At 42.3% G+C, this 23,495-nt stretch overlaps 1 protein-coding gene across 1 annotated transcript in view; it reads left to right on the plus strand.

Moving 5' to 3' along the window:
• Nucleotides 1–2,798: 2,798 nt before the first annotated feature.
• Nucleotides 2,799–23,495, plus strand: part of shisa9a (shisa family member 9a) — a 298,455-nt gene continuing 277,758 nt past the window's right edge. Inside the window, exons 1-2 of the mRNA XM_068056856.1 lie at nucleotides 2,799–3,322; nucleotides 18,266–18,390. Coding sequence (XP_067912957.1) covers nucleotides 2,799–3,322; nucleotides 18,266–18,390 — 649 coding nt within the window. The remainder of the gene's footprint in view (nucleotides 3,323–18,265; nucleotides 18,391–23,495) is intronic.

Consider the following 23,495-nt stretch of genomic DNA (forward strand, 5'->3'; position numbering starts at 1 on the left):
CCTCCCCCCAGGAGACCATAAGCAACGCTGCACAGGCCCACCCACCACTGAGTTAATACCAGCGGCAGTGGGAAGAGGCTCTTAATTGGGCATTAATTTCCCCTTAAGGGCCTCAATTGGTGGTGAGGTGTGAACGCCATGCATAGGCCTTCCAGCCACTGACTTAATCGGGATGGAGGCGGGGTCCCCACCCCCCACCATCCTGCCCAATTAAATGCCCTCCCCACCTCCAAACTCGCCATGGGGTAAGAGCATAAAATACCTCCCATTGTGTCACCAATCAAGTTACAGCTGCAACACCTGATTTATCCTGTATGACTGAATCACACTCAGCCAGGAGAGAGCTCTGTGCATATGTATTTACATGACTCTTCACAACTCTACATCTCAGCCAGTGATTTTTAAATGTTGCTAAACTAAGGGGGAGGCGAACTTTCAAAAGATTAATTTAAATGAACCAAAGCAAAAGAATTGCAGCTATGAGCCAGGTTCAGAATCTGAGGACTACTGGCTTCAATCCTCTTGCAATTCCATTTACATCCAGATTCACCAGCAGTTACTACTAGACAAACAATAATTATCTGCTGCAGTGTGATATTAGAGGCTTCATTTCAACATCGATATACTGAATTCAGTCCTCTAGCTATAAACTTTTACATCTCAACGTGAACTCACTATAGCTGCAATAAGTCCCACAATCATTATTTTAAAATAATATGGTGTATAATTTGTGCAAACCCCTTTTGCCTAGTCTGGAACAAAGTGAGTCGAAATGCCTGGCACAATCTTAGCGGATCAGCTGGAGAATTTTTTTTCTTTTGAGAAATTTTGCGCATTTGTTTTGTTATCTCAGAATGTGGTTTCTGAAAAGTCCCCTCTGTGCTGTCATTGAGACTTTGCCCGCCTGTCTAAACACTAATTTCATGACTTTTTTTCAACAATAATCCATTTAGACAGGTTTCTGGGAGAAATTTATATACGAGCTTTGGTGGATGAGTATTAGGGCTCCAGTATTTGCTTAACTGAGCAACGAGCAAAGTACCTCCAAACTATCTTGATGACTGCATTCCAATCCTTTAGTTTTAAAAGTGTTTAGTAATATTTTCAGCACTTGACACCCCTGGATCATCCCAACTGACCTATTGAAGGTTATATTGCGAAGTTTCCATTGTGCGACAATTATATGAAGCCACTACTTTGACAGGAAGAATCCAGGAGCCACTTTCTTAGGGCTTTTAAACCTGCGATTTTACAATCTCTATAAAGCCACTACATCCATATTTACATTTTATTTGTTCACGCACTTTAAAGTACTTCTTACATTCGCTGTATAATTCTGGTTAATGTTTGGGATTTCGGATGTAGTCACTAATGCACGTAGTCTCACTTCGTTGGTGGGCCGACCACCCGTGTGAAGCAGAAATTCAGACATGGTTTAATGCTGACATTTTTGCTGATTGTTCGAATGATGCCAATAAATCTGTGATCTTTCCCCCCCCCCCCCCTTTTTTTAAATTGGGAAATGCTGCTCATGTTGAATTCCCCACCCCCACCCCACCCCCCATCTCTCTCTAGTGTTGCGAGTTTTAGCGGGGAGCTGCTTTACTGGCAGGATGTGTGTATCTGAACAAAGCAAGGTTAGAGCTGTGACCGCGAACCCATCCACCCGCACCCAGCAAACTTTGAAGTAAGCAGAGTGGTTAAAAGATGTCAATAGTGAAATGAGACGTGCAGCTTTTCGGAATCATTCCAGAAAGCACCGACTCCACGTGTAAACCTTCAAATTAAAACTAAGTGGGATCCAATATCGTTTTTGTAGTTCAAATGCCAGTGGCTGCAGTTGACGTTAGGATGTTTGTTTACCGTCTTCTCTAAAAGTGGCGGTTGATAGTAGGTGGCCCCACCACCTGAAACAACCAGAGCGTGTTTCTAAAAGACACAAGAACAATATTTTAAAGTTAAAAAAAATAAAAATACTACATACCGTCGCCGTGTAAACGTCTTGCTTTATTACTGGCTGCTAAATGTAACGACAAATATATGCTCCCCTCAATACAGACATTGCCCCTTTAATTCTGAGTCCTGACGGCTCCATTGGCTTGTCTGCAGCTATGAGGACCAGGGCTAGTGAGTTACTCGGTGCTGTTTCCAATACGGTGTTAAAGCTGCAGCATCCCATTCCAGTCAGTTCAGGTGCCGAAGTCCTGTTCATTGTATGAATTCAGTCTGAAGCAAATGTGCAATAGGCGATTAAACTGAATGATATTAACACGCAGAGGAAGGGATTTCTGCCACGTTAAAGGGTCTTAGTCGTTGCCTGTAGAAAGGCGAAGGGACAGGAAGAGTGTTGTAACTTTAAGACGATAAGGTCCATTGAATCGCACTGATCTGCTGTACCTCGACGTACGCTCTTTGGGGATGTCTTGCAGGGACTAGCTGTCACAGCGCACTTGGAGTCTGCATTGTTTGGGGAAGGTTCACCCTGAGGCTGACATTTGTCAGCAGCGGATGGCAGCTGAATTCCAGCCCAGTGTTACTGGGCTGCTACAGCGTTTCGCAGTGAGCAGACAGGAGTAGAGAAGCGACCCCATGCACTGAGAAGACTTGCCGAGCTGCTCAGCTTCGAGCTCAGAAGCTTTCCACGTGTGAGTTGGAAGACAGACGTCCAGGGCAATCCGCAACTTGAGAAGCCTTCCTCTCCCTCTGCCTGTATCAGGCTAAGATGCTCTTGCCCGGGGATACGCCTGAACCCTGAGAGCGCAGATCCGCTTTGCTTTAGAGAGATGCTGAGGAAGACAATGAGCCTCCGTCTAATGCGCTACTTGTTGCTGGACCTGTTGGGCTTGTGGTGCCCTGTACTGGACTGCATGGCCCAAGGCAAGGCTGGGCAGCAGCTGGGGGGCATCCTGGTGGTCTCCGGCCAGAACACTTCTAAAGAACCGGGGGTGCCCGAGCTCCCAGCGACACCAGACCGGTGCCGGGGCTACTTCGATGTGATGGGCCAATTCGACGCAGCTTTCAATTGCAACACAAGTATTTACCAGTACTGCTGTGGGACATGTGGCTACAGGTACTGCTGCCAGTTCAAAGAGTCCAGGTTGGACCAAAGCATTTGTTCCAACTATGACACCCCGAACTGGGCGAACGTGGGCAAGCCACCCCAGAGACCTGATGAAACTGCCTTTGATCACACCAGGGATAAAACAAACTTAATAGTTTATTTCATTTGTGGCGTGGTGGCTATCATGGTCCTGGTGGGCATTTTCACCAAACTTGGGCTGGAGAAATCGCAGAGACCTCAGCGAGAACTGAACGTGTCCAGGTAAGGCGCCTTCCAGATTATCACCCCCCCCCCCGTCCCTTCTCGTCATTTGTACAAAGCAGAACAAGTGGACATTGTCTCATTTCTCAGTGATCTGTTTAACTAGGATCCAGCATAAAGAAGTAACAATTTCTCCCGCGTCCCCTTTATGAACAAGGATCCGTGTTAATAGATGACTCTTATAAAACCTAAATAATGGGAGGGATTGGGGATGTACCTGGACTAGTGTCAGTGCCAAAGGCACAAGAACACAATAGTAGGAAATCTATTCCGTTATCTCCGGCATTTGGTACTGGCTGTCAAAAACATGGGATGTTCTTATTAATCTTTTTTATTTGCGTCCAAGTCACTGCATTTGAAATATAATCGGTGTAAAGCGGACATGCTCTCACAGAATGGAAACAATTGGCGCATGGTATTTTAAACTGCGCTTTTATGTTTAAACTGATTATCGCAGGAATACTTTGGAAAAAAAAGATAACGGGATGACAAACTTGCAAATTCCGAAATTAGCCAACGAGGTTACAGGTCGCTAGACTAAATCAACTTTTTCTTTTGTTTCTAAATCTTACAAAAAGGCGTTTGAAGGGATTCTGTAACCATAGATATCGCCACCGCTATACTGAAGGACAGCACATTCCACAGAGACAGACCTGTTGCTCTGATTGTACAGAGAGCATTTCTCGCTTTGCTTCTGTACATTAACAAAGCCCCTTGGCTGCAGCAGGCACAGGCACGGTTTCATGTCTGGAATGTACCCGTTATAGAGCGGTAACAGTGACAGAGACGGCCAGCATTCTGCTGTATTTCCCACATTTGGAAGGTGTATGCATTCCGCAGTACTGTGGGTTTCTGCTAGCCCAAATCATGTCTGACATTATATGTGCATAGCAAAGAGAATATGAAAATCTTTCCAGTTTCTATCCCAGCTATTTCTGTCCAAAGCGAGTGATCTATGTATTGCTGAAGAATACGAGAACGTTCACTCTCCCTTCCCATGGAGTTGTTTGTCGAGTCACCGCATTTCTCCCTAAAAACGCGATGTCTTGTTTATCTCTAAAGTACATCGAATTAACCTGGAGCGTCATCTCCTGTCGTCGAAAAAAACCCACCCCGTTATTAAAAGAAAATCACAATATATCTGCCCAAAACAATCTTCCGACTGTATCATCTTGAAGGGGTAAGCCTCTAAAATATCAAGATCTGGAAAATTCTCCTGAGATGTACATCAGCCGAAGGGTGCAGATAGTTTCTACTTTGATTTAACGATGGTGCCTCGAATATAGAGCTAGGTTTACGAAGCATGAGACCAGTTGCCATGTATTTTAATAATCAGTGCAGTTAACAACTCGACACACCACAGTTCTGATACTTCCAATATTTTGTTCCAACAACAGTCACACGCAGAAACAAATAGTATGCCAATGGCCATGGTTATGGAGACACGGCGTGTCCCTGTCATTGGTAACCTTCTCTATTAGCGTTACTGGGTACATTTGCTGCAGCCAAACTCCTGAGGAAGTAACGGGTTACACCTGTAAAACAAAAGCTTCTACTCCGGGTAATATACAATTGCCCGTCAGATATGTGCCACCTGTAACATATACAGCTGGCTGAACCTTTCTAAGATCAAGAGCTGCTGCTTTAAATCTTTCAATGCACCTGGTTAACTGTTGCTCGGATCTCCAAGAATTTAATGAGTTAATCCAAGCGGAGAGCGCTAGAAGGCGCTGCATTTCTCACCAGTTTAATCTTTTCCCTGAGGATTGGTAAACGGGCATTTTCAGCATTGCAGAGCTGCGCTCGCAATCTTTTACCTCCAACTCGGTTCAAAGCTTCACTTTTAACTTGCTACACGAGGTAATGACACCTGAGGAAGATAGTTCGACCCATTTTACTTACAGACCCGACAATTCCCCCGTCCCAATGCCGCATCGAATTGCTTTTTAAATTATTTTGTGGATTTTCACTCCACTACTGTTATCTGGAAATCTGTTCCATCTGTTGGTCACATTTTGTATGCAGAAAAGCTTCATGCCAGTATTAGCTATTATTTCCCAATTTGAACCTGTGTGACCCACTAATTAGCAGGCCCTCCAACACAGCACATGCAGATAAATCATGTTTCCAAGTTAGTTTGGTGATCATTACACGATCCTCGCACATGGTGCAAGTTCTGCCCCTCCAAAGAAAGCCAAATACTGTGACACCCAGTAAATATGAGACAGCACTTCCAGGAGGAGTCTGCTCATGATGTCCTCTGTCATCACATCATACATACGAATTAGGAGCTGAAGTAGGCCATTCGGCCCCTGTAGCCTGCTCCGCCATTCAATAAAATCATTGCTGATCTGTTTGTGTCTCGAATTCCACACTCCCATCTACCCCTGATAATCTGTGATTCCCTTGCCTAACAAGAATCTATCAACTTCAGCCTTAAAATTATTCAATGACCCCACCTGAAAGGGTGCTACAGGCAGGAACCCTCACAACATTTAAGAAGTATTTAGATGAGCACTTGCAACCCCATAGTATACAAGGCTATGGGCCAAGTGCTGGAAAATGGGATTAGAATAGATAGGCTTAATGGCTGGTATGGACACGATTGGCTGAAGGGCCTGTTTCTGTGCTATATAACTCTATGACTCTACACTACCTTCTGAGGCACAAAGTTCCAAAGTCACACAACCCTCAGAGGGAAAAAAATGTCTTCTCATTTCTGTCCTAAAAGGATGACTCCTAATTTTAAAACAGTGCCCCCTAGTTCTGGACTCCCCCACAAGAGGAAACATCCTTTCCACATCCACCTTGTCAAGACTGTCAATAAACAGGAAAATGAAATCACTCCATACACATCATCCACTAGATGGAGTCTATGTGCTAATCTGTAAAATATAAATATTACAATACTAATAAACATTAACTCCACATGACTTCCTGGGTTTCTAGTGTGGAACTGCATTATTCCACCCAGGAAACTCCACAGTCCTAGATCTGCTGAGGGGGGCTGATCTCAGCCTGCATCAAAGTGGGCACAGTGCAACTGGCTTCAGAGTGCTTGGGGTTAGGAAGGAAAACATAAAATGGGCTCCAGATAGTTACATTGCAACCAGCCATTGGATATGCCTTTTATTCCAAAAGGTTTCTCTTACAGTTTCTAACGTCTTTCCAATATGATGTATTCTCCTAATAACCAGTCTGCACTGTCTTCCATTCTAGTTACACTCCCTCAATATCTGTCCTGGTCTTATTAAATTACACATAACTGACATAATTGTAACTTAATAACCTGCTGAATTCTCATTCTAAGAAATATTCCAATAAATGCTAATTTTTGGCCAATGTGTACAGTTTTCTGGCAAAAGTGCGAGGGTTATTTTCAGTTGTCTTTCTATTAGCAGTTAAGCAGGGTTATATCATTAGCTAATCACTTGGCATGATAATTTAACAGAACTAAATATGGATCTTTTCATTTTCTTAACAGATCCTTTATAGATTTCAGGCCCAATACTGTTTCCCCCATTACTTTGTGGATATTTAGGACTACTTCTAAGCTCAGTAAAACCATTTTCCATCTGGAAATTAACAAATTCTTCCATGAGAATTGTTCATGAGAGTTGTCTATTCTCCAACATTACTCGCTCAGGTATCCCATTTCAAGCAAATACAGTCTTCATCCTTGTCGCTACTGCCTGAGCTATAGTTTGGTTATTACTCAGAAGCATTTTACAGTTTGGAGGTATCACTTTGTAATTTGAACTGATTTGATTTTGACCTTTTGTGGAGGACAATCTGGTGGTACAGAATGAATCATGGATAGAACTAAATTTTTGTTGCTTCCTTGTGAACTTTGAAAAGCTCCCAACGATTGATTTGTCCAAGTTGCTTGCTCAAACCTGGTCACCATTGATATTGCTTGGGCATTTTTGGATTCCTTGGTGTCCTACACCATTCAAGCATTTCAGAGTGCCCAGATGTAAATAATCAAATAAGTGCCTTTTAATAGCAACCCATCTTGAACTATTAGTTTCTCTGTTACAGTCCAATATGGTATCCATCTGCTGCCGAGCTCTGATTCTTTTTCCACCAGTGTTGTTTACTTGATTCCTAATCAGCTTGCAGATCCTATTATCTTCAAGATTATTCCTTGATTCCTGTGACCAATTTGCTGTCACTGCAATGCTTTTTAAAATAACATCTACATATGAATTTGTCTTTGGAAGCTTTGATCTGTTCTATTTCCTCCGACTGAAGTCTGAGACATTCCTTGCTGAGACTTTTATAGCAGGATGATCCCTAGTCCACATGAAGATACATCCACACAGATAGGTTTCTGTCTTATGAACATCTAAGTATGTGTGAGGTGCTTAGTTCAAAAAGATTTTTTTTTAAATCAATCGATCACAAATACATATTTATATTTTGGTTTTGCTTACGAGGATACTTCAAGGTGGGGAGAAAGCATATTTGACTGATTTACTATTCCAGTAAGGGATAGCCCTCATCCATGTTTGCAGATGAAGACACTTTGAGGATAGTTGAGGTCCAATTTTGTATCTGTGGTTTCAATTACATGTCCCAGAAATTTGATTCTGTTCTTTAAAACCTTACACAGATCATTCTAATTAATGCTTTCTGCTTATATTTTCTTCAACACATCATGCTCTGATTGGATCTTTCCCTTTTACTAGACTATTATCTGTCTGACATACAGCCCTTTGGCAGCCTTCCAGGAGCATTGACGTATGTGTCTGGAAATGTTCTGAATTTGATATGATAGATGTTGTTACCTTCTTTCAAAAGATGGATTTGTCAGAATCCAGAATTGTTATCCAATTGTAGGAAAAACGTTTATTTTTCTCCAAAGGGTCTGGAGTCTGATTGTGGGACTGCATCACCTTCTTTTCCAACAGAGAAAAACATTCACAAACTTTGGTCAAAATTGCACAGTTCAAACTTGGCTGCTTGGATCACAACTGTTACTACATAACAGTGATAATAAAAACAAGAAATGCTGGAAATACTCAGCAGGCCTGGCAGCATCTGTGGAAAGAGAAGCAGAGTTAACGTTTCGGGTCAGTGACCCTTCTTCGGAATTGACAAATATTAGAAATGTCAAAGGTTATAAGCAAGTGAGGCGGGTGTGGGGCAAGAGATAATAAAGGAGGTGTAGATTGGACAAGGCCACATAGCTGACCAAAAGGTCATGGAGCAAAGGCAAACAATATGTTAATGGTGTGTTGAAAGACAAAGCATTAGTACAGATAGGGTGTTAAAGGACTGAAGATTGAACAGCAGCAAGTACAAACATGATAAAAAAAACAGTGGGTAAGCAAACTGAACAAACTAAGATGAAATGAAATAAACATACAAGAAAAAAATTGTGAAAAATGTAAAAAAGAAAAAATAACTAAAAATAAAAGTAAAATGGGGGGCCTGTCATGCTCTGAAATTATTGAACTCAATGTTCAATCCGGCAGGCTGTAGTGTGCCTAATCGGTAAATGGGATGCTGTTCCTCGAGCTTGCGTTGATGTTCACTGGAACACTGCAGCAAGCCCAGGATAGAGATGTGAGCATGAGAGTAGGGGGGAGTGTTGAAATGGCCAGCAACTGGAAGCTCGGGGTCCTGCTTGCGGACTGAGTGGAGGTGTTCCGCAAAGCGGTCACCCAATCTGCGTTTGGTCTTCCCAATGTAGAGGAGACCACACTGTGAGCAGCGAATACAGTATACTACATTGAAAGAAGTACAAGTAAATCGCTGCTTCACCTGAAAGGAGTGTCTGGGGCCTGGGATAGTGAGGAGAGAGGAGGTAAATGGGCAGGTATTACACCTCCTGCGATTGCAGGGGAAGGTGCCATGGGAAGGGGACGAGGTGGTGGGGGTAATGGAGGAGTGGACCAGGGTGTCGCGGAGGGAATGATTCCTTCGGAATGCTGACAGGGGAAGGGAGGGGAAGATGCGTTTGGTAGTGGCATCATGCTGGAGGTGGCAGAAATGGCAGAGGATGATCCTTTGGATATGGAGGCTGATGGGGTGGAAAGTGAGGACAAGGGGAACCCTGTCACGGTTCTAGGAGGGAGGGGAAGGGGTGAGGGTAGAGGTGCGGGAAATGGGCCGGACACAGTTGAGGGCCCTGTCAACAACAGTGGGGGGGAATCCTCGGTTGAGGAAAAAGGAGGTCATATCAGAAGCACCGTTATGGAAGGTAGCATCATCAGAGTAGATGCGTCGGAGACGGAGAAACTGGGAGAATGGAATGGAGTCCTTACAGGAGGTAGGGTGTGAAGAAGTGTAGTCAAGGTAGCTGTGGGAGTCGGTGGGCTTATAATGGATATTAGTAGAACATAACAGTGTTTAGGTTCCCCCCATTCTTGAAATGTCCTATTTCTTCAGTTTGATCCATTATTGATTAAATTTTCTTCACAGTGGAATAGAAAGTTTTCTAAGAACTGCTACAGAAAAGGTTCTTCTTCAAGCTTATGTTTCATGCAATACTTACCCATGAGCTTACCATGGCCTTCAAAAAGCTAGGGAAACTCCCCTACTGTACCTACCTGAGATGTAAGTTTGAAGGTTTGTGTAGCAGGGCACTTTAGCAGAGCATCTCTAAGCTCTTGAACTGCATATGTTTTTTTGCTGTACTTTCTTTTTCTTGGATAGGAGGCCATAAGCTCCCTTTGTACGTAAAAGCATGGTGTCCTGCTTTATTTATTTTATACTGCTTTTTGAGGTTACCATTTCCTTTTCATCATGTTACAAATTGGCTACCAGACAGACAGCTGTCCTTGTGACAATTTGAAAGTCAATGTGGACTTTTCCAACAACTAGGTTTACTGTTTGTGGGCTTTCACCTTTTTTAAAAAATTATGGCCATAAAAACGTCTTTGTTTTCATAGACTCATAGAAGATTTACTGCACAGAAGCAGGACACCTGGCCAATTGTGTTTGCACCAGCCAAAAAAAAAGCCACCCAGCTTAATCCCACTTTCCAGTATTTGGTCCTTAGCCCTGCAAGTTGCTGCACTTCAAGTGCACATACGGGCACCTTTTAAATGAGATGAGGTTTTCTGCTTCTACCACCCTTTCAGGCAGGGAGTTCTAGCCCCCCACCACCCTCTGGGTGAAACTATGTTTCCTCATCTCCCCTCTAATCCTTCTATCAATTACTTTAAATCTATGCCCTCGTGTCACTGACCCCTCTGCTTAGGTAAATTGGCCCTTCCCATCCACTCTAGCCGGGTCCCTCACAATTTTGTACATCTCAATCAAATCTCCCTTCAACCTCCTCTGTTCCAAGGAGAACAACCGCAGCCTATACAATATTTCCTGCAATTATTAGCTGCAATTTTCCAGTCCTGGCAACATCCTCATAAATCTCCTCTGTACCCTCTCTAGTGCAGTTGCATCCTTTCTGTAATGAGGTCACCAGAACTGCACACAGTATTCAAGTTGTGGCCTAACTAATGTTTTATATAATTCCACCATAAACTCTCTACTCTTATATTCTATGCCTCGGCTAATAAAGGAAAGGATTTCATATGCCTTCTTAACCTCCTTATTGACCTGTCCTACAACCTTCAGGTATCTGTGGACATACATCCCAAGGTCCCTCACTTGCTCTACACCTCTCCGTATCCCCCCATTTATTGTGTATTCCTTTGCCTTGTTTGACCACCACAAATGCATCACCTCACACTTCTCTGGGTTAAATTCCATTTGCCACTTTTCTGCCCACCTGACCAGACTATTGCTATCTTCCTGCAGCCTACAGCTATCCATGCTATCAACCACATGGCCAATTTGTGTCATTTGCAAACTTCTTGATCATTCCAACTACATTTACATCCAAATTATTAATATATACCACAAAAAGCAGGGGACCTAGTATTGAGCTGTGCAGAATCCCACTGGAAACAGCCTTCCAGTCACAAAAACACCCGTTAACCAATACCCTTTGTTCTTGCTACTGAGCCAATTTTGTATCCAGCTTGCTACATTCCCCTGGATCCCGTGGGCTTTTATTTTTTTAACTGGTCTGCCATGTGGGACCTTGTCAAAAGCCTTGCTAAAATCCATGTAGACCACATCAACTACACTACCCTCATCAATCCTCTTTGTTACTTCCTTACCACCTTTTCTTTATGGCATTCGGCTTTGAAGTTCTCTTCTCTTGATAAGATGCCTTTCATCTCGACCAGACATAAGTGTCTCGCATGTATTCAGAATCCTCCATTTCTTATCCAAGAAACACATAATCTATTATCTTTCTCTCCTATCTCTTGTAGCTTTATTTATGATTATTTGTTGGTCTGGGATTCTTTCCCTGTCTGTTGTAATCTCCCCTACATTTTCAATTGGACAATATTGCTCCCAATCCTTCATTAATCCTTCTTAATTAACTTCAGATTGTCTCTGCTGAGTTATCTAATTGCAGCTTCTGACAGTCTCTAATTCTATAGTTCCAATATGAGCATGAGTTATCTCATCACGCAAAGAACTGTATCTATTGTGTTGAGCTTGACCATTTAGAATGGTACTAAAACTCCTTGCCAATTGCCCCATCTTCCTACTTTCTTTGGTTGAAGTTACAATTTTCAAAATCAAACTTCTATGTCTCAGATAATGTTTTCCAATCTATCCAGTATTAATTTATAATCCCCCCCAATCCCCCACCAAACGATTGAAAGAAAACACAATATCGTTAGGCTCTTCATTCTGTAAATATATCAATGTGTTAATCTGATTCAAATTAGCATTTTATATAAACACAAAGTAATTCTAAATCCTTCAAATTGCATTGTCCATTCTGACCATTTTTGTGGCATATCATAATGAAATTTATCTAATGCATAAACATGGATAGGAACCATTTTTCTGCATTTTCAAACTGTTTCCACTCTTATGACTTTTATTTCCTGTGATTTTAGCTCCCATCTGGTCTGTCTTTTAGTTTTCTACCTTCTCTGGATGATTCTTTTTTACAAACTTATCCCACCTTACTGTGTTAGGATCCCATTAGAATAGATTCCAACACAAGAGAATAAAACTGTCAAATATTCTCCTTTTACAGGGCTACCTTTCTTCACAAGTCTGATGTGTTTTTCCTGAAACAAAGTAATAGTGTATAGGGCAAAGAGGGAGAAGAGTTCCTGAAGTGTGTTCAGGAGTATTTTCTTGATCAGTTTATTTCCAACCCAATGAGAAAGTTCTGCGGAATGAGGTGGAACAAGTGGATCAAGTGTCAGTAGGGGAACGTTTAGTGAACAGTGATCATAGTATCATAAGGTTTAGATTAGCTATGGAAAAAGACAAGGAGCAATCTAGAGTAAAAATACTTAATTTGAGGAGGGCCAATTTCAGTGGGTTGAGAACACATCTTCCTGGGTAAATTGGAATGAAAGATTAGCAGGCAAAACTGTAACATAACAATTGGCTGCCTTTAAAAAGGAGATGGTTTGGGTACAGTTGAGGTACATTCCTACAAATGGGGAAGGTAGGGCAACCAAAGCCAGAGCTCCCTGGATGATGTGAAATAGAGTAAGAGGAAGCAGAAAAATGGGATATATGACAGATGTCAGGTTGATAACACAAGTGAGGACCAGGCTAACTATAGAATGTTCAGAGCAGCAGTGAAAAAGGAAATGAGAAGAAAAGAGTGAGTATGAGAAGAGGCTGGCAACTAACCTAGGGGAGAATCCAAAAGTCTTTTGTAGGCATATAAATAGTAAGAAGAAGGGTGGGGCTGATTAGGGACCAAAAAGGAAATCTATGAATGGAGGCAGAGAGCATGGTTGAGGTACTAAATGAATACTTTGCATTCGTCTTTACCAAGGAAGAAGATGCTGCCAAAATCATTGTGAAAAAAAAGGTAGTTGCAACACTGGATGGGCTAAATATTGATGAAGAGGAGGTATTAGAAAGGCTGGCTATACTTAAAGTTCGTAAGTTACCAGGACTGGCTCAGATGCATGCAAGGATCCTGTGGGAAGTAAGGGTGGAAATTGCAGAGGCACTTGCCATAATTCTCCAATCCTCCTTAGATACGAGGGTGGTGCCAGAGAATTGGAGAATTGCAAATGTTACACCCTTGTTCAAATAGGGTGTAAGGATAAACCCAGCAACTACAAGCCATTCAGTGTAACCTCAATGGTGGATAAGCTTTTAGAAATGATCATTTTGTCCAGGATTAACAGTCACTTGAACAAATGTGGATTAATTAAAGAAAGCCAGCATTGTTTTGTTAAAGGCAAATGATGTTTAACTAACCTGATTGAATTTTTTGATGAGGTAACTGAAAGGGTTGATGAGGGTAATGCGATTGATGTGTATATGGACTTCCAAAAGGTATTTGATGAAGTGTCACATAATAGGCTTGGCAGCAAAGTTGAGGCCCATGGAATAAAAGGGACAATGGCTGCATGGATATGAAGTTGGCTGAGTGACAGGAAACAGAGAGTAGTGGTAAACAGTTGTTTTTCAGTCTGAAGGAAGGTATATAGTGGGCTTCCGCAGGTGTCAGTACAAGGACCACTATTTTTCTTGATATATATTAATGACCTAGACTTGGATGCACAGGGTACAATTTCAAAATCTACAGATAACACAAAACCTTGGAAGTACAAGATAATGATAGACTTCAAGAGGACATAGAGAGGCTCGTGGAATGGGAGGACATGTGGCAGATGAAATTGAATGCAAGGGACTGTGAAGTGATACGTTTTGGCAGGAAGAATGAGGAGAGGCAATATAATCTAATTGGTACAATTCTAAAGGGGGTGCAGGAACAGAGAGACCAGGGAGTATATGTGTACAAATCATTGAAGATGGATATCAGGTTGAGAAAATGGTTAAAAAGCGCATACGGGATCCTGGGCTTTATAAGTAGGGGCATAGAGTGCAAAAACAAGGAAGTTATGGTGAGCCTTTATAAAAGACTGGTTCAGCCTCAATTGGAGTATTGAGTCTAATTCTAGGCACCTTACTTTAGGAAGGATGTGAAGGCTTTAGAAAGGGTGCAGAAAAAAATTATGAGACTGGTTCCAGGGGTGAGGGTCTTCAGTTATGAGATTAGATTGGAGAAACTAGGGTTGTTCTCCTTAGAGAAGAGAAAGTTGAGAGGAGATTTGATAGAGATGCTCAAAATCATGAGGGGTCTGGACAGTATATAGAGAGAAACCTTTTCCCTTTGGCAGAGGGGTTGAGAACTACAGGATGCAGATTAAAGTGATTGGCCAAAAACTGATGACATGAAAATCTTTTTTACACAGCATTTGGTTAGGATCTGGAATGTACTGCCTGAGAGTTTGGTGGAGGAAGATTCAATTGTGGCTTTCAAAAGGGAGTTGAATAAGCACCTGAAGATAAAAAAAATGCAGGGTTACAAGGAATGGGTGGGTGAGTGGGACTAGCTGCATTGCTCTTGCAGAGAGCTGGCGCAGACTCGATGGGCAGAATGCCCTTCCTTCTGTGCTATAATAATTGTATGATTCTATAAGAAAAATTCTGGAAATGCAACACTTTTTGTAAATCTTTTCAATGGGAAGATAGAAAATCCCGAAATGTGACCCTCCAACACAGGAAAGAAATCTGTCTCTACTATCTGGACATGAAATCAATGCTTCCTGATTATTGGTTTCTTAAACTGTGCCCTTTCACAAGGTTACCAACTTGCCCTGGCAGTTCACATCCAACTTGCCAATATCCCATTTCCTCTCCAGTGTGTCTGCCAAGGGGTTGAAGAGCTTCAGGGGCCACCCTGTGAGGTAATTAAACCACTTTGGCATTTTATTGCCCTTCGTGGGATGGTCAAGATGGCATTGCTTTCCTATGACTGTCTATGCCATCTCTCTCCATATTGTCAGCACTAATCTCTCATGAACTTCAAATCAGGGGTGTCAAATAGCTGATCCCTCTTTGCTATTCTCTTTGCTTATGAGTTGTCAACAGATTTGTCAGAAAATATAGGGTCTCTTACCACTGCAAGAGAACCCTGATCCTCTCCTCATTCTGGTTTCTGCTCTCTGTCCCCCTCAATCCAGTGTTTCTTACCATTTAATCAGCTGCAGCCTTTTAAATGCTGTAGCCAAATTGCATGTTCTTCCTTCCAAACCATATCAGGACTATTATTGGTTAACTTGCCCTGAATATCCAATGAGCTTCCCTTCAGGAATGTGCTGTGGGTTACTGGCACTATCATGTTGATGGCAGGGAGGCCCGTCCTGTCACTAAGCAACCAATTAGAGAGGTATCCAGCCCCACAGATGAGGACATAATGGGAGAGGAAATATAAGGATGCAGATGGAACAGATATGCATTGAGCATAGTTCAAAGTTAAGAGATGGTCTTTCATATGAGAGCTTGCTGAATAGTGCTCTCAGTCGGCATTGAATTCTGTTCCATAGCCTTTTTAAAAAATTTGTTCATGGAATGTGGGTGTCGCTGGCAAGGCCAGTATTAATTGCCCATCCCTAATTGCCTTTGAGAAAATGGCAGTGAGTCGCCTTCTTGAATACAACTGAGTGGCCTACTGGGGCAGTTAAGAGGCATTGCTGTGGGTCTGGTATCACATATAGGCCAGACCAGGTAAGGATGGCAGATTTCCTTCCCTAAAGGACTAGATGGATTTTTACGACAATTTCATGGTCATCATTATTGACACCAACTTTTTATTTCAGATTTTGATTAATTGAATTTAAATTCCCCAGCTGCCATGGTGGGATTAGAACTCATTCCCCGGACCATTAGTCCAAGTCTGTAGATCACTAATTTAGTAACAGAACCCCAATAGTTAGCCTCTTCTGATTCCTCCTGCATTTGGGGGCTTTCCCCTTTTTGTGCCCCCCTGATCATACCTTTTTGTAGGGTAAAGTTTTGTATACTACCACAATCCTTGATATCCTAAGTCAGGCTGCATTTCAGATCTATCAATGCACCTGAAGCACTGTTTCTACATGCCAATGCTGCACTTTGGTGGATGCATGCATGTTGTTACACTGGTGTTTGTTTGGTATCCTGGGATCCTTGAGACTTGATCATGCAGGAGTCATCCTGAAACTTGCTTTTGTGGATCAATTATTTGTGGAACCAAGGACTACCTTAAAATGAAGGCTTTGTGAGGACAGTCTGTGAAACTCACATTGATTGTGTAATTCAGCATTGATAATTGCAACTGAGTTGAACATTCAAGAGAATGGAATCCTTACTGAATCATGTAGCTAGTGGCTTTGTGCAATGGAGCATGTAAGGCCACATGGGTGCAATTTACAACTCTCTGTGCCTACAGGACTCTTGCCATTCAGTAAATTTGCAAAGCCTCCTCATGTTGCTGCCAGACATCCATGGAGAACTAGATGAAATTGCTTGTTTGAACAATCAAAGCATTGGCAATTTGCTTTATTCATCTATGCAGACTGACTGATGATACCACTGGCACCTTGGAATGATCTGGAGACATAAAAGGGCCATTGTGACTTTCAAATCCATTAGCCTTGCCTGTGGACAAGTTTGGCTGCAAATAACCTTGCAACATACAGCACAACTTACAGCTTCCTTTCTGATAGTTTTAAGTACAGTCCCCACCACTTAGCCCGCCCGCGTTTAAATTGGGTGATTGTTTGTTTAAATCAGGGCAGGCAAAAAAGCACTAACCGTTTGCATTTCCAATATATGTCAATTACAAAGTCTCCACCAACACCCATGTTAAGTGCACTGGGTATTTCGGGCAGTAACAGGTGTTCACTTGGTGGCTCACAGCGCATTAAGGTACAATTGCTCAGCAATAACTACAATAACAAAGTAAATTGCACCTCAATAAGGTCAGAAGTACAAAGTAGCGTCATCTAGTTTTTCATCTCTGCTTCAGGAGGATCACCACGATCTATCCTTACAATGCCACTTGACTTATTTTTTGGTTTCTGACTACACCTACCTACATTAAATCTACTGCATTAATATTTCACCTCTTTCTTCTAAACACCAAGAGTTGCAGATGGAGGGGAGCAACCATCCAACGTGTTTTGCAGGAAAATTGTGTTTGTACCATTATGCCCGCTGTAAGCGGGCGTGAATTTCTGTGGGTTTTCCAGTCCACTTCCACTATAAATGTAGCAAAAGCAAGAAAGTCTTGCATTTTTATAGCGCTTCTCACGACCACTGGATGTCTCAAAGCACTTTATGGCCAATGAGGTACTTTTTGAAATGTAATCACTGTTGTAATGTAGCACAGCCGAACAAGTAGGCCAGGACTTCGATGTGCACTGGGGCACACCTAGACATCAGGTCTTAAGGTGTGGGCTGAATCCCTGAAGAACTGCGAGTATATATTTCATTTCATGGCCCCTTTTTTAAAAGTGAGGCATCAGTACAATCACTTTTTGTAGGGGACAGGAGGTAAGGACTTAGCACCAACCCTGCACTGCTCCTCTTCCCAACCCCCAACCCCAACCACAGCAGAAGTCTCCATCACAATTACTGCTCTCCATGGTCAGGGGACAAGGACACACAGCAATTTCTACATAGGCTGGCCTCCCTTTATCCCCTCTGGGAGGGTTAAGAGCAGAAGTCCCAGGCCGATCAATCCTTGCATTTGTGTCAGGATGTCATCCCCACAGCTTTCCTGCCCATTTATCTTTCTATTTAATCTTTTTTTTTAAGACAATGGAAAGATTGTGAAGAGTTGCAGTACACAGACATCATCATTAATGAAATATATTTTGTCATAGGTCAGATATTGTATATACCTGTGTAATATCATTTTTCAGGAAGATAACTCATTTAGTCAGTTGGCTGAGACTTGGATTTTACTGATGTCAATTTGTTTTGCACGGCAACAATATTAGTGTCACAGAAACTAATAATGTGCAGCTGGAGATACTTTATTCACAGACCAGCGTGGGAAATGAAGGGTCTCTATAATTTCTTAGAAACTTTCTCTGTTTCCAGGGCTCTGACTGATGTTCTGAAACAACAGGGTCATGGTTCCACCAATCATGTGGAAAGAGATGGGAAGGTTGCAATTCACGTGCAACATGAAAACATGCAGCCCACAAGCTCAAGGAACAATTTTGGTAAGTTGTACAATTTGACAGGCTTGTGTAGAGCAGTGGAACTCAATGAATTATGCATGATTGCTTAGTCTTTGGTGACGGCTTTCTGAGATATACTTTAAAAATATTATCTTAATACTTGAGAATATTCTCAAATCTATAGAGATTCCTCTTGGTTAGAAATGTAGTTCCTTTAGCCGCTACAGAAAATTAAATGGCATACTCTATTATTTTATTGTCCAATTCTGATTTCCAAAATGGCTGCTGTCAAAACCTGACAATCGTACAGACAGGCTGTAAGCTCATGAAACAGCAACTGAGATTCTCCAGTCTTTGCGAATCTTGGGAGCCTCACTACCCGTCCCCAGTCCAAATGAATTATGTTACTGCTCCTGAGTCAGACTCGGGTCTCACATTCCTGTTTTGGTTGGTGGGGGGAGGGGTGGGCGGAAAGAGGCAAGTGCTGAGCAAGGAAAGAAGAGGCATAGAACTAGGAAAGTGAATTCTGATCGACGATGATGTAAATCTGGTAAGTTTATATCAGTAGTTTCAAAAGTAAATTTTGGTTAAATTTACACAGCTAACTTTCCCTACGTGGTGCACATATTTTCCTGCTAATTCCTTGGTGGTTTTCTTGTATCAATATATCATGGATCAAGATGTATGGACAGTTCCATTGGTTCCCTACTTTTACTCATTGTGTTCTTATCGATATCCTTGTGTACATGATATCAGTATAAAGGAACATCAAACACATAAAATGAAAAATTGACCAGGAAAGGTATAATTTATGGGAAAACTCTAATCTAATGACTTGTAAATGCTCTCTTATTAGAAAATTAAATGCTTTTGTCTGCATTAAACCATTTGAATACATCTATTTTCTCCTGAGTTTTCTTTTGGATTTTAATAGAGCCTTGTCCCCTTAAGAGCAATCTAGAATTACCATTAAAATGTTCTTTTAACATAAATTGCTGCTGTGAGTTTTTTGCCTTCCCATTTGTGCAATTTGCAGGGAATACTGTAGTACTCTGGGGAAGGGGAAAATCAACTGCTCTTGAGGGAAAGCTACTAAAGCTACTGCTGACTCGCAATAAATACAAAGGCTCGAATGTACTTGTTTTTGGTTTTACTCTGGCACAGAATTAGTGTAACCTGATTCTTCAGGCCTGTAAATAGGGGTAATAGCCATTTCCACCAGTGTTCCATTCCAAAATGATGCACTCGAGTACCCAGTGCTTCTTTTGGCTTTCCTGCAATCTCTTTACCAAGTCTCCATGGAGCTTACCAACACCATTGGCAGGCTGAAATCCCAGAGGCTATGCTCACAATGGACCAGGGTAACTTCAAACGAGATAAGTAAGTACTATCCTTTGCCAGTAACGGCTGAGACTGGTGAAAGTGAAGAACTAAGGAGCCTGAAGAGTAAACAAACTATGCCTACAGATTACTGCACCTGGGAAAGAGGTTTTGGAGCATTTTGTTTTGGCTTTTCACCGAGACAGTATAGATTCTGAGGAAAAGCTGTGCAATTCCCAAAGGACATTCCTTTGTTTGCCAGTCTAACAGAGGAGGAGCAGGAGCAGCTGAAGTGGGTAGAGAAAAGGCCAGTGAGGAGGCATATGATGGTGATATGTTCTCAAGATAGTACCCCTGCAAAGCATTTACAGATCACACAGATCCTATGAAAACCTTTTGTGAGGAGCTTTTATCAAAGAGACACCAGGGGATCTGTGCCAGCTGTTGCATGACGACCTGCAGCCATGGACATCTGTGGTTGTGATGGTGACAGCTGTGGACAACTTTTATACTTCTAAGTTATTTGAAGCAGCCATGGGGGATCTCTGCAGTATCAGTCAGGATGCCATCTGGGCATATATTTATCAAGTGACTTCCACAAGTTTTAGGAAAGCTGGGCAATTCATTTGGTTTGGCATCATGGCAAGGCGGCAGCATCCAGTTCTATCAGGTTGCTAGCTTTCCTGAAGTGCAATTGCAATAGTGGCACTCCTGTTGTTTTGCGAGCTACTATCACCAACTCCTTAACTTAGCGAACAGAAAGGGTCCTGATTATATGAGACAATGTGCAAAGAATCTTCCATATTAACACAAGATTTGCCAGATGGTGTCTTGAAGCATTGGCTTTAGGAATCCAACCCTCCCTGAACTCTTCATGAAAGATCATCATGTGAATAGATGGCTTGTGACTGCCTTGCTGTGATGCTCTGTAAGAGTACCATGTACAACAGCTCAGGAGCACTACAATGAGGCAACGTGCCTTTATCAAAGTAGTCACTAAAAAGACCATCAGGATCTTAAGGTGCTTTTGCTGTTTTGATTGTCCTGGACGGGCTCTGCAGTATGCTCAATCTCCCAAATCTTTGTAACCTGCTGTGCCCAGAAGAACTCAGTCATCCAAAAAAGCCTGGTCATGGACATTTCTGGGGATGTGGCCTTGGTTGCTTTGGAGGCAAAATAGCATGGAGAGCAGTGACTGCAGCAAGGGCCATGAGATCACGTGTTAAATGATGTGCTCTCATCTGTTCAATACAATCTACCTTTGTCACAGTTGTCATAACTCCTCCTCAACTTTAAATAAATGACATTCTTGAATCCAATATCCATCCTGCATCACATCACATCAAGCCTCTTTGCTATGACATGACCATGCATGTTAATCATCTGATTGAATAATCCTGTACAAAATAAGGGAATGCTTTCTTGTATCACGATAATCTCCACAAATAACAAAGTACTGCACACTCATTAACCATCTTGGCCTCTTTTACAACACACTATTTTTGGTTGTTAGGATAATAAACCTATCTGGTTCAGCAACAGAGTCAAATGTATTTTCTACATGTTAATTTCTAGCCCAATTTCCAGGATTTTGGGACTTCAACCATAGAGGTAATGGGGTAATTGTCAGCTTGCCCACTTGAGTGGTAAACTGGAGAAGCAGATCACCTACCTGTTTTCAAACTCATCTGATTTTCAGTTCCACTGGTCTCGGGTGGGTGACCTTTCTGCCAATTTACTCTTCAAGCAGGGAAGATATAAATTGCCCCCAATGATATCATCGAAAGCACCCATAATAGCAGCACGTACATAATGTATGAATAATAGCAGTAAAACAAATGGTAAAGTATGAATTTTCATCAGTAAACTGGGAGCCCACTTGAAGCTGGATATCGTTTATTGACCACATCAAGTTGCAGATGGAAAATTGTAATCGAGGTCTTTAAAATTATGACGGGGTTTGATAGGGTAGATGTATAGTTGATCCCACTTGTGGGAGATTCTGAAACTAGGGATCATAAATATAAGATAGTCACTAATACATCCAATAAGGCATTCAGGAAAAATCTTTTTACCCAGAGAGTGGTTAGAATGTGGAACTCGCTACCACATGGATTGGTTGAGGTGAATAGCATAGATGCATTAATGGGAACTATTGTATGTTTGTTTGGTACGCTGCCACCTTAGTCTATCTTACAGAGATTCTTTAGTTTGGAATAATTAGAACATTAACCTTTATTACGTTATAACTACATACATCTTCACACTAGTCTGTGTGACTCCTCCAAAGCCACGCTGCGTCAATCTTCAGATCTCTCATATGTGATCTCTTACATCATCATGGTAGGAGGTATTCTTTATACTGTCTCAAGATTAACCCTTTCAGACCTTATACCACAGGAAGCTAGGTAAATATATGAGGGGGAAAGTAATGGAAGGATATGCTGGTAAGCTTTCTTTTGGGCCTCCTTATCTCGAGAGACAATGGATACGCGCCTGGAGGTGGTCAGTGGTTTGTGAAGCAGCGCCTGGAGTGGCTATAAAGGCCAATTCTGGAGTGACAGGCTCTTCCACAGGTGCTGCAGAGAAATTTGTTTGTTGGGGCTGTTGCACAGTTGGCTCTCCCCTTGCGCCTCTGTCTTTTTTCCTGCCAACTACTAAGTCTCTTCGACTCGCCACAATTTAGCCCTGTCTTTATGGCTGCCCGCCAGCTCTGGCGAATGCTGGCAACTGACTCCCACGACTTGTGATCAATGTCACACGATTTCATGTCGCGTTTGCAGACGTCTTTATAACGGAGACATGGACGGCCGGTGGGTCTGATACCAGTGGCGAGCTCGCTGTACAATGTGTCTTTGGGGATCCTGCCATCTTCCATGCGGCTCACATGGCCAAGCCATCTCAAGCGCCGCTGACTCAGTAGTGTGTGTAAGCTGGGGGTGTTGGCCGCTTCAAGGACTTCTGTGTTGGAGATATAGTCCTGTAAGCTAAGTTGAAGTAAAATGGGAGGAAGCTCAGAATAGACAGTTGGGTTAAATGGCCTCTTCTCGTGCTGTAGATTAAATGTAATAGTCACTGTGAAGTGACCCTAACTGACTCTGGAAAGATGTATTGTGAGCCCTTCTGCTAGCAGAGGTAGTCTTGTACTGCTCTGGTTAGCAATGCTTGGTTTTTGTTGAGGTTCATCCCAAGCAGCTCTGTAACATAGAAGTCTGGGCTCTACGGGCTGTTCCCAGGGACGCACACTGAGACAAACATCAACTGCTGCTGGAGGACCATCAATTCGGTGAAAGACGCCCTTTGGTCTGCCCGAAACTTGCTGGTCTTCCAGCGCAAAGAGTTGTCCACCACCGAATGTTGCAGACTGGCACATTCCAAGGTCCAGGACTACGTGCTGAGGGACGCACTAAAGCTTGGGGCAGCCGCAGCAAAGGCTCAATGGGGAAAGACCACAGTATAAGGTCCACCCACCAAGCTGAACTGAGGGGCTGGATCCATGGGAAACCCCTCGAAATGTATCGGAGAAATTTTGTGTGCTGTAAATGTAAAAATGTATATGGCATGACAATGAAATGGAAGGGTTGTGAGGCAACTCATGATTGTATAGAAGGTAACTGATCACCTTTGCACTGTCTGTATTCTTTGACTTGATGCTGTTTTAAACTGTTTGGGAATGTAATTTTTACAGATTTTTATGAATAAAGTATATTTTGGAAATAAAAAAAAAGCTTGTATGCATCAAGCTGTGTGTAGACCTCCAGTATGCAAACTCCAAGTGTCACTACGTGCTGAGGTTCTATCTGTCCCCGGTGTTGCGAAGGATGGGC

The sequence above is a fragment of the Heterodontus francisci genome, chromosome 24, assembly GCF_036365525.1.
Source record: "Heterodontus francisci isolate sHetFra1 chromosome 24, sHetFra1.hap1, whole genome shotgun sequence".
Taxonomy (NCBI): domain Eukaryota; kingdom Metazoa; phylum Chordata; class Chondrichthyes; order Heterodontiformes; family Heterodontidae; genus Heterodontus; species Heterodontus francisci.